This window comes from Linepithema humile, chromosome 5 (assembly GCF_040581485.1).
Source record: "Linepithema humile isolate Giens D197 chromosome 5, Lhum_UNIL_v1.0, whole genome shotgun sequence".
NCBI classification, from domain to species: domain Eukaryota; kingdom Metazoa; phylum Arthropoda; class Insecta; order Hymenoptera; family Formicidae; genus Linepithema; species Linepithema humile.
The window spans coordinates 24944823-24957007 of record NC_090132.1 but is presented as its reverse complement, the minus strand read 5'-3'; the positions used below and the strand labels follow the sequence as shown (position 1 = coordinate 24957007).

Below are 12185 nucleotides of genomic sequence, written 5' to 3'. Positions count from 1 at the left end.
TTAACGAGAAAACTAAACAAGAACTAAAATCAGTAAAAGAATTGGATTGGCCACGTTAAGTTCTAGTTACTTTTGATGTGTCAAATAAAATCTAAGATTGGTCGATCTATGGAACGATTATACCGTGTCCTGAAATTGCCGCGCGAACAGCGCTATCCTCTCTTAAGCTCGAATTTTTTCCTCGGTGAGGCAACGACGCTCTCGGCTGTCGCATCCATTTTCCGAGACACAACTTGAGGGACGAAAATGCGACGGATATAAATAATGGAGTGTGCGTCTTTCAGTTAATCCGCTTGTAACTCACAATTTCTGCATGTGGTGTACGTCGATGTTGCGAATCACGCTTTCCGCTCGATGAAAAATTGTGCCTTAAGAGTTCTTGACGTTTCGAATGTTTGAGTCGACGGGGTTTGTTGTTACCTGTGAACGAGGACAATACGGGAGGACTCTGCAGTTATATTGGTGTTTGTAGTCGAAGGGATTAACAAAATATACGTTTTGAGAAAGAGAGTACTCGCGGTGATGTTTCGCAAAATGTCAGTTTCCATCGTGATGAGACTGTATGCAACGGTGTTGTGAGTACCGCCGTGATGCGAACGTCATGTCAGTTTAAGGTTAGACTCCGCGACTCAATGTAAACGTATCTTATGTTTCACTGTTTATCCTGTCTGCGTCGGACATTAAAATCAAATGCTAAGTTAAAGCCAACTCTAAACTGCTTACTTCTGTGTCGGGGGAATTGTAAAATGCAGACTGCTGGAAAGCGTAGTTCTTATACATTGTGGTGATACATTCTGGTGCTTCGTCTATGCATTGATGTGTATATACCATTTGTGTGTTATGTTTTCATCTCGATGAATAGGGATTGTAAAATCATGTAAGTGGATATGCATTTATGTAGCGACTAATATTGGATGTGTAACTTTTCTTACATATGAGAGAAACCTGAAATTAATTAAAAATTAATATAATAAAGGATATGGACAAAGAAAAGCTTGAAATTAACATTACTAAAGTTAACATAACAATGAATACCTCTTTGTAGCTCAATATCATTTACAACAATGTATGTTCCTTACAGGGCAGACCGAGATTATGATATGGGTCCTGCGACAGAAATGATGGTAAATGATTTTGATGACGAACGAACGTTGGATGAAGAAGAAGCTTTAGAAGGTAGTGAAGATTCTCACAACGAGTTGTCCAACTTGCAAAAGGTATATCTCCGCAGTGTCTAATCTTTGGTACTTGGTACATATCTATACACATCTGTCACTTTGTAACAAAGTTCTGATCCCGACTATTCTAGGATCAAGCCTGAGAAATGAAAAAATCAAGCCCATAAATAATTACAATTATGATAAGTTTCTGCAACACTTTGGACTCAAAGTGCGTTCTCGTAGTGAGATTCCATGTTTAATCCGTAAAATATGCTTGATGTAATAATGATGTATTTTTGTTTCCTCGTGCAAGGAAGGTGATATGCCGCTGAAAGACCTACTTGCCATGTACGGATACGGTGATCCCTCGACCGAGAATTCCAACAGTTCCGACCACATGCTGCTGCCATCCGGAAGCGGTGATCCAGAGACTGAGGAGCGTTACTCGGACAAAGGTGACAACGATGCGGACGACGACGACGACGATGACGAGGCCGATGCGGCGAGCAACGAGCCGGATCTGAAACAGTTTTACACAGAAATGTTAGTAAAGGGCAAGGATAAGACAACGACGTTGTCAGGAACAACAAAAAGCAATAGCGGCAGCGGTACGCCTAATAGAGATAACAGGAAACGTCGACTCGACGATGACGAAGACGATGATGAAGACGTCGAGGGCGAAGAATGCTCGATAAGAAGCGCTCGAGATGGAAGTGGGAAGAAAACTAGAGCGTCGCCTACGACGGGAGGTGCCAATGCTGTCGCATGTGACGGGTTAGTCAACTTAACAGCCAACGCTGCTGACAACGCCGTCGAAGAGGGTAGCGCTAGTGGTGCGATAGACGGTTCCGAAGACAGAATAGTCAATACAGGCAGTGGTAGTTCAAGATTATTACGCAGCGTCTCGAGGCCGCAGAGCGAAGAAGAAGAGGACGACTGTGACTACAGTCCGGACGAGGAGGAATGGAAGAAGACAATCATGGTTGGCACTGATTACCAAGCAGCAATACCAGAGGGTCTGTGTCGTTACGACGACGCGTTGCCGTACGAGAATGAGGATAAGATGTTGTGGGATCCCAGCCATATATCCGAAGAAGATACGGAAGAGTTCTTGGAACGCGCGCAACTTCCGGCGGTAAAGGGTGGGTCTTTGCCGGCCGGTTCTCATATCAGGGATGACGAGCAAGCTTTGTACCTTCTGCTGCAATGCGGCTACAATTTGGAGGAGGCATTGCGAAGGCGTCGAATGAACGTACTCCCGCCAACGGATGCAGTGAGTCTCTGGTCAGAAGAAGAGTGTCACAACTTTGAATCCGGATTGCGCACTTATGGGAAGGACTTTCATCTTATACAAAAAAATAAAGTACGTAGAGAAAATAAATGTGAAGTTAAACTTTCTTAGTTATCTTTCTTTTTTTTTTAGCTACTGCTTTATTCAGTTAATTCTATATAAATTTAATTTTTTAAATCAAAATCTCAAATAAATTCTGGAATCATAAATTTTATTTTTTCTTTTATCATTACCATTTACTTAATGATAAGTTACATTGCAGGGTTTAAAGTAACAAGATCTTTGTTGCTTTCGTAGGTGAGGACAAGATCTGTTGGGGAGTTAGTGCAATTTTATTACTTGTGGAAGAAAACTGAACGACATGACATATTTACGTACAAAGCTCGATTAGAGAAGAAGAAATACGCCCTGCATCCTGGTATCACGTGAGTATTTTCTCTTTTCGATAATTTCCGAATCTTACACTAAACACGGAAAATTTGAAGCATAGACGTATATATTTCGCGACTGTTGGAAAACTAACATATCTCGATAACAACATCACCCAACTAACACACATCACAATGTAATTATTGTCGTTAATGCAATTATTGCAAGCCTGAATGACAGAACCATTAAATTGCAAGCAGGGACTATATGGACCGATTCCTCGAGGAGCAAGAGGGAGTGCGAGATCGCAGCAGTTCGCCGAATGTTCATTGTCTGTTGTACGGCGACGCCAAACGGCAAAGGTCCAGCGCCAGCGTCACCAACAACGACGAGTCCAAGTCAACGGAAGCCTGGGATGGAAACGCGGTCGATCCGTTGGCGGATGCCAATGGCCCGACGCCGCCGCCGCCACCGCCGCCTCCGCCACCCCCTCCCTTGGTGACATCAGCCACGACCACCATATCATCGTCGATATGCAACTCCAGCGCTTTAACCACACCGACGTACTGTTCATCGTCGACTCGTCATCCGGACTGTCCCTCGTCCGAATCGAGTTGCGTCAATCCGATGGCGTGGAGTGGTTTAACGTCACGGAGTCAACCTACCTCCTCCGTCATTACGACGATAACAATCAACACCACTACAGCCACTACATCCGCAGCGATGGCCACGGCCTTCGGCACGACGAATACAGTTACCACTAGCTCCACCGCCTCCCCCGTCGCCACCTCTAATAACTACTATCATCAGCGAGTGACATCATCCAGGAGCAACGATTCCCACGACACGCCCTCACCTGAGAACATTTTACCTCATCTGCCCCCTTAGCGTCTAACCCGACCTTCAGGTGTTCATCCTGAAAGGCGGCGGATGTCATTGCGTGGTGTGCCGAACTCGGCACTCACACCATCGCTATTGTCGTAACGCATAATATACGTTAATATCAAGGATTATATTTTTATACTATATCGTAATATAATTATATATATTAATCACATATAATATATATAATTATATATATACATATAATTATATATATATATATATATACATTAATCGTCCTTAGCACGAGTGCGCGATGTTGTACAGTAGTACGGAAGAAGGGAGGGCGCGCTTTCGCAAGGAAGATTAGAGCGTATATTGTACGTAAGATTAAAGATAGAATTAAAGATAAACGCGGCGAAAACGAGCGGGGGTCACCGTTAGCTTTCTCTATTTTTCTCCTCTCTACTATCTCCAGACGTAGAGATGTTCCATGTGAAAAGAAATATATATATCTCAGTTGAAAAGATTCAACAGATGCATCGACGTTTGTCGTCGGTGCATTGACAGAAAAAAAGAAATAGTATTACGCATCACGATTGCAAGTTTTCGTGAATAAATCGTTATATTGCGCGATTGTGATATAATCACACGAATCAATTTGTTTGAAATTTTCTTTGATCTCTACATCGGCAATAAAATCCCGTGAAACAATTCGTCGGTTCGAAATTTATCATCCAATAAATTGAAATGATTAATAATTCATTAAAATAGAAAATGAATGAAAATACAATCATTATTTTGATATAATGGATGCGCGATAAATAGCAATTCCAATCATTTGTTTTGGTCCCTCGTTAAGTAGTTGGCTGTGTATAAAATCATATAGTTTGTATTTTCACGTTTTCCTAGTAACTATTTAAGAAACACAAAATATTTCTAATTTACTGGATATACATTACATTATGTTTAATCATTTATAAATAGTGTTGATATAAAAGTACAGGCTAAATTAGAAACGTTGGATACTGCATTTTTTTACACTCTACCTTTCTCTCTGTCTTCTCCTCCTTTCAATACTTCATTATTTCCCTACAATTACAGCTCTCTTGCATAATATACGAAAGAATATATTATTACTTCGCGAATATTTCTCACAAAATAATACGCATGCTCTTTTGTACAACACACACGTGTTAAATTACGTATGAAAATGATCAGGCGATATGATTAAAATTTAACCTTACTAGAACTTTGTGTTGTCTTCTTTCCGCACCACATTGAGGATCTGTTTTGATCGATGAACTGTACATTAAGAGTTCCTACAATTTGAAAATATAGATTTTGCAATCGCTATCGGAATTGCGCCGAGTCCAACGATTCAACAACCGTCTTAAGCAATTTTCCCATTAATGGCAAGAACTGCACGCTGCTAACATTCGTCTTGAAGACACCAGTGGTGAGAATACTGTCGTCGAGTCTCTTCTCTCGCGTCTCAGTTTGATTTACGATCTCCGAGGAGGAGTCTTCGTGATCCGGCGAACACACCGGCGCTCTATCAATAGTACTGTTCTTGCGGAGTCTCGCCGGTAGATTCGCCTGCATCGGATCGCTCGTGTCCTGAATCGTCCTGGAGCTTCTCGTGTCCGCGTCTATCAAGGAACCCTTCACCTGCCAGATATCGGGCGTGCCGCGGTGTTCGAGAAAATCGAAGAAGATTCCCAGCTCCGTGGCGGTCTCCCGCGCGATGAGCTGACGATCTCGCGAGGCGAGTCTAGGACTTTTCACCCCTTCCAGAGCCTGAGACAGTATCAGGATGAGGTTGATCTCCAACGCTAGTCGCGTGTTGTTCTCGTCCATGGACTCGAACCACGGATCGCTGAATCTGTGATTTCTCGCGATGATCGGGCTGCCGTTGCCCGTGCCGGCAGCTCCGCCGCCGCTGCTCTTCGTCACGTGTCTACCGGTCGCCAGAGCGGTCGCTCTCGAGAGGATGGTGTTCTCGCAGATCAGCGGATCGTACGGCCGACGTACGAGCCTGGGACTGCTGAGCAACGGCACGGTGACGTCCAAACCACTGACGTATCCCAAGAATTCGCCGCCGATGTTGGGTGACGTTCTAGAGGTCGAACCTGAGGCCGCGTGGATGATTCTTCGCAGATCCTTGCTGGTGTGCATGCGCCGGAGATTCTCCGGCGCGGCGCGTTCCCACTCCTTCTTCGCGGAATCCGTTTTATCGTCCCGTCCGGGCTGCGGCGTCGAGGCGACGGACAGCGAAGTGGTGGGCTGCGAGCGGGAGTGAAGAGCCTGGGTGAACAGCTGCGTCGAGCTGATGATGGTGCCGTAGGTGAGCCGCGGACCGGAGCTCATACTCATCTGCGGCGGTCCAAAGTTCATCTCGGCCATCGGTGTGTACCAATAATCCTGAGTATATATCGTGTCCACGAGGGTGTTGAGTCGCGGTGAAAAATGCACGAAACTCAGCGCGCAAGTTGTATTTATGACCATCAGCTTGTTCACTAGAAGCTTCAGCTCGCCGCTGGGCAACCGATTGTCGCAGGACTCGAGCTCCTCGGCGCTCTCCACGCTGATGCCGTCGATGATGAATTTGAGTATCCGCGGCCGCAGCAACAGGTTCACCGTGCTGTCGTACGCCAAGTACATGCACTTGATGAGAGTCTCGCGCACGCTCGGCTGTATCGCGTTCCACACGTAAGTTTGCGTGGCAATGGCGTGGATGAGAGCGACCAGGGATTGTATCAGATCGGCGGCCAGCAGATCGGCGGTGTGTCTCAGTAGCGTGGACACGACCATCAATTGATGCTCGTGAGAATTCAGGAAAACGATCACGTGGTTAACGTACACCATGTGCATCTCGCTGGTGACGAGACCTATCAGGAACTCCAAGCCCAGCGTGTACAACGGCCACCAGTCCTGGCAACGCCATCGACCGTTCGGCGAATCATCGTACAGCGAATCGAGCATGCTGTTGCCGATGTCCGCTGGTGGAATCAAGCTCAGCCAGAGCTTCGTGATGTCGTTGCTGTTGATAGGATGCGGACAGTACGGCGAGCGCGATATAACACCCAGCAGGCTCAGAGCGGCGGTGCTGAACTTGACGTACGGATACTTCTGCAACGTGTAACCGACGCATGCCATCAACTCGGGTATCATCTGGCGAAGCTGCACGCAGCTGGCTTTCAGGCGATGCTTCAAGTTCGCATTCCGCTCGACGTACGATCGTAACAGCTGCGTAACCATGCAGATCGCTAACGTCGCCGGTAGACTTTCTCGTATACCACGCAGCGTTTCCGCACTGTGGCAAGCGGTCTTCTCCTGCGCGGCTTTCTCGTCAGTCTTCAGATCGACGGAGAGCTGCCGCTTTTGACGTTCCAGTTGAAGAGCGGCTTCCTTCATTTCCTCCAATTCGCAGATGGCGATTGTGCAAGAGTGCGCCAGGAGGTATTCAAGGCTCGCCGAGTCTTCGGCCAGGGTGCTTTTCACCAATTGCACGCATCCAAGCAGTAACGAGATCAGCGTCTGCCGCAGAGACTTTCCGAAGCCGCGATAAGTTTGCGCTATTTCTTGCGTGAGCTGCGACAGTCTGGTCTTGAATTTCCTCGAGTCGCCGACGCACATCTGCTTCCACGAAGTGATGCATCTCAGAGACAACGAAGCGAGCAGCATCGGAATCTTGCCACTGCTAGAGTCGTTGGGCGCCTTCACTCGCTCTAACAAAGACTTTAAGGCTAATTCGGTTAAGAGATGCGCTTGCGTTACGTTAATCGGATAATTTTTAGCCGTTCGATCGTCGGTGAGCATAACGATGAAATGGTACCAAGATTCTAAATTAATTTCGTACAATGGATCCATGAGTCTGTTCTGCTTCATACGTTTTTCCTCGTCGTTCTCATTCTCAACGTTTGCAGAATCGCCGAGAATGTACTCGGCTAATTTCTTCCAGTGATCTTTCGACTTGTCCAAAAGCTCTTTCAGATTCTTCGAGAAATTATTCTCCAGTAATGGACTCTTGTACAATTCCAGTGTGATTACATCCAACAGTTGAGAATAACCCTTCGCATCTCGGACCAAAGTTTTGAAAAGCGGTGCGAACAGGTGACTCCAGAACTTCTCTCGCTTGCGAAAGAAATTGACGAGGATCTCGTTTCTGTAATACCACATGGCGCGTATTACCGTCATCGTGCTGTCGTACAGTTTATCGCACACGATATCATCTTCTTTGTACATTCGTTCCAAGTATAGATTCAAGAATTGACTGCAGCCTTCTCTAAGGAATTCATCGGCCGAACGTGGGAAAATTCTCTTGCGTTCCGCTTGGTGCATGATGTTGAAGAGAGCTTCCGTTAAGCCGGGCTGTTTCTCCAAGCATACAGCAACCAGTTCCAAAATAGCGACTTTAACTTCTATCGCACATGTCGGCAGCGTCAATCGGAATGCGAAGGTTTCTCGTATAGAGGTGCCATCCATTCCCATGCAGACGAGCAGAGACATGGAGAACTCCTCCGCGAATTTCTTCAGTAATCTAACTGCCATTTTCTGTAACGAAGGACTGAACCAAACGTACAGATAGTTAACGATGGTTGGTACTATCAAAAGTCCGTTGGGCACCCTCGGAGAGGAATACAATGCGATCTCGAGGGGCGATCTGTCGCCAAGTTCAAGACCCAGAGATTTCCGAAACATCAAAAGTCGATTGACTATCGACAGCGCCAGTTCTACGGTCTTGATATTCTTGAATCCTTTTCCACTGATCCAATCCGTCTCCGTGATCATTTTACTGTGCAATGTGCGCTCGCCCGTCCGGAGTAATTTCAGCAGCGCGTGACGTGGTTCTAAATAGAGTAGACTGTACACAACAACGAGTTGCAATTCGTTGCGGATGTCGTTCTTGGGCAACGTCGAGTCCAGAGCGCGATGTATGCAGAACATACTCTTCAGCCATAAATCGATCCGTTCTGCGTTCGATTCGAAGTACCAGGAGTCCAATTTAGGCAACACAGCTTGCAAGAGAAATACCATACCCGGTATTTCGATGGTATACATAGCTTCTTTACTGTGCTTAGTGATTAGATAATTGTACAATGTGTCCAGAAACGCGCGCAAAATGGGATAAGTGTGCTCGATCGTTTCTATTCCTGACAGCCATGATGCGACGAGACCACCGTCGAAGGAGATTGCTTCCGCGAAGTCCAAGGGTTTTTGATACCAGTTATTAAATCTCGGGTAAATGCCAGATCGCATTCGCGAAAGAATATCTTCGGGGTATCTCAAAACGAGTTTCGACGAAATACTAATGCATACGGCGACGATTCTGTATAAATTCGTCGGTAGCACGGGATACGAGAATCGATTGATGATTTCGAAACTTAATTCTGTCGGAGTGACCATGTTCAACGGTATCTCAATGTCTTTAGCCACTAATGCTTCCAACAATTTTAAGCCCTGACAAACGTTTGCTGGCAAATCAGTCTTCACTGTGCTGATGTTTGCGATTCCGCCGCTTGCTTGAGAAAATAACAGCTCTATTTTGTGATGCAAGGCGTTCCAGTAGCTCGCTCTTGTATGAAACAACACTAATTCCTTTTCGTTGGGTAGCACGGTGATATTCTCGTGCACACAGTAGCAGGATATAGCGAACGAGTTCTTTTGAATTATGCAATCCGCTTCGTAAGGTTTGTACGGCTTGTTGTCATCTCTTTTGCGAGGAACTTCTATAGTCAGTGATGGTAGATCATCTAATTCCTGAGCGATCTAAATAAAAAAAATTAATTATTTACGTGATAAACATTCTATATTTGATGAAAGAAATTGAATAAACATAAATTAATCTCGTATATTACCTTTTTAGCGCTTGTAACGTTTGTGGATGCCAAAGCAATAGCTATACTGGTTAACGGTTCAAACTTGTACGGATATAATTGTATGGCAACTTTATAAATCGGCCATAAACCGTCGTTTCGTTCGCTCCAAAATCTGTCTGCGCACTCTGCAAACTTGACTGTAGCAGCCATAGCATCGAAAATACCATTCAGAGTGCTCAATCGATCCTCGTCGATGAATTCGCATAACAAAGCGAGAAGATTGTAAACGCTGCTCCGCGCAACTTCAGCGTAGTGGGTCTCTTCTTGAAACATTTCGCAGCTCATTAAATCCCGAAGGTAATGAAACACATCGAGTTGTATGGCTTTGATGCCAAACGGTCTAAAGCGATTTAATGTGTCCATATTATCCGGGTCAATCGCATAATTTGCCAACATCCACGATAGAAGCAACGGTCCATCCTGTGGCGAATTTTCACGGACACATTTGTGCTCAAAGATGTCTTGCATACTGCTTTTAACAACACTTATCCAATCTTTCATAGCAATGCTAAAATAAAAAATACAAAAACAAAATAAGAAGACACTTATAGAAATAAAATTATTAATATGTAGGTTTTTTTAATTATACAAAAAATATAATATAATTCTGTTAACGTACTGTTTGTTCACATCCAATGCCACAAGGATTAACGCTATTTGACTGTATTGTATCTCTTCGATCTTTTTGGTTATAGCTTCTTTGTCTTCATGGCTTTTTGTACTTGCTAAACGTCTAGGTTCACCCTAAAAAAATTTTGTATGTATTATTTAAGTGAAATTTTTATTGCTCTTAAAGTATAAAATCTTTTTGAACATTAATATGTCTTACCCCAATGCTTCCATAGAACTTGGAGAATTCGTGGTCAGTAATATGAATATCATGTACAATCACAGTCAAGATATGAAGCAACTCACGCATTTCAATTAAAGTACTATTGTACAATCTATGCAAATGTTCTTCTGTACAGAATTGCGACCGCGTAGGTGGATTTACAAATTTCAATGCTTCTATTTGCTTACGCACAGATTCAAGCAAGTTTCCCATCAAAACTTCATCAAAAAATTTTAAAAATTCCTTATGATGAGGATGTCTTTTGTTATCTTTATATTCAATCATAAGCTTGAGACATTTTATCAAGGTTACTCTCTCAGAGTAATAAAAATTCCAAATATCATCAATTAAGGCTTTTATAGAAGTATGATCAGAGAGCTGCGATGCAAAAGTCTCTGCACAATTTCTATATTCATATGATACAAAATTACATACTAGATCCCAGGTAATTGTAGCATCTAGATTCTAAAACAAATAAAAATTGTGTCATGAATATTACTGCATAAAACTATTACAATAAATTATGATGTACAATAAATGTTTTGATTTTTATTTGCAAATTTGTTCCATAAAATAATACTTACAAGAAGTGGAGCAAGTTTGCTAATCAAATCAAACATCTGTTGGAGAGGAGGAGGATTCCTTTTGGAAATACTCTGTAACGATGCGTCTGTAAAAGGCTTAAAGAACTGAAGCCCTTCTTTGAGCAAGACAGTTCCATTTTTTATTTCGTCTTCAACGGTCTCTTTGGCACAACAACATGTTGTGCCTGATATTATAGACCATAAATCCTTGCTGCAACTGTTTCAAAAAAGTTATCATTACAAGACTATTATTTCATAAACTAATAAAACCATCCATAGAGTGTTGAATGGAAAAAGCATATGGAAAAATTAATATTAACATAACATTGGCAGAGAATGTTTCTGCTCTTTACATATTCAAAATATATACTACTTGGATCAAATAATTGCAAAAAATAAATTAATAACGTAAAATATAAGGTACTCTATATACTTACGGCAAGTTTCCCATTGGAGCCACTTCCATATTGAGAGTATTATTATTATTATATAAGAAATCGTTTATAGCTCTCTAAATAAGTTATACGTTCGTAAGCACAAATATTTCCTATTTTCCAGTTTTAATAGTTTATCAATACATGTAGGTGCCAATAACGTACATAACCTTACTTTGGACATTGGCGGGTAATATTCGGAACATTCGGAACTCACCGTCATTAACCGACCCGTTAAACCTGCATTCATATTCTTACAGAAGAGAGGAAACTGATAAAATTTTTTTCATATACAAATGTCACTAAGTAAGAGACCGACCAATAGGAATTGATTTTTCGAGTAATCCAAGCTAAGGAAACGATGAATGCAATATTTTTTCTAGAGGTGGCGCCACTAAGCAGACCTGACTGTTGCAAAATAATATGCATTTTTTACGTTTGAATTTTTAGTCTATTCGCGCTTTGCAACGATGGACGATGAGATAATAATCGTACCGGTATAATCATAGTTAAGTTACTAATAATGCATCCTCCTTATTTGACGCTTAATCATACTTACAATATTTTTACTCTGTTAACGAATTATGATATATTTTTAACATTCTAATGTGACAAACCGGCATAACAGCCTTGTAGGTACTCTTTGTATCTTCCAACTTCTCTGTAGAAAATCCGCCATTTTTTCTATGTAGAAAAGTAATGATAAAACGGTTATAATTACGATTTCGAAATCTTAAGATCCTCATATTATAGATAGAGAAAAGAATAATACAGAAATTACAATTAATTATACGCCAGTTATTAGATACAT

The 12185-nt window shown here is 42.8% G+C and overlaps 2 protein-coding genes across 6 annotated transcripts; one reads left to right on the top strand and one right to left on the bottom strand.

Annotated features, from left to right (window-relative positions):
• Positions 1 to 135: 135 nt before the first annotated feature.
• Positions 136 to 4666, top strand: LOC105675130 (mesoderm induction early response protein 1). 5 transcript variants are annotated; one of them, XM_012372000.2, is made up of 6 exons: positions 188 to 271; positions 863 to 877; positions 1082 to 1217; positions 1474 to 2523; positions 2749 to 2876; positions 3078 to 4666. In XM_012372000.2, coding segments are annotated over exons 2-6 (1947 nt in total). In that variant the 5' UTR covers positions 188 to 271; positions 863 to 875; the 3' UTR covers positions 3709 to 4666. The 5 variants fall into 5 exon arrangements, with proteins under 5 accessions (XP_012227424.1, XP_012227422.1, XP_012227421.1 ...); XM_012372001.2 differs by lacking the exon at positions 863 to 877 and having other exon boundaries at positions 136 to 271; XM_012371999.2 differs by having other exon boundaries at positions 169 to 877; positions 3081 to 4666.
• Nup188 (nuclear pore complex protein Nup188) lies at positions 4519 to 11721 on the bottom strand. The gene is made up of 6 exons (XM_012371986.2): positions 11378 to 11721; positions 10941 to 11157; positions 10354 to 10821; positions 10144 to 10268; positions 9504 to 10032; positions 4519 to 9414 (listed from the first exon to the last, which is right to left on the bottom strand). The coding sequence occupies exons 1-6, from the start codon at positions 11404 to 11406 to the stop codon at positions 4996 to 4998; spliced, it is 5787 nt and encodes a 1928-aa protein (XP_012227409.1). The 5' UTR covers positions 11407 to 11721; the 3' UTR covers positions 4519 to 4995.
• Between the last annotated feature and the right edge of the window lie 464 nt (positions 11722 to 12185).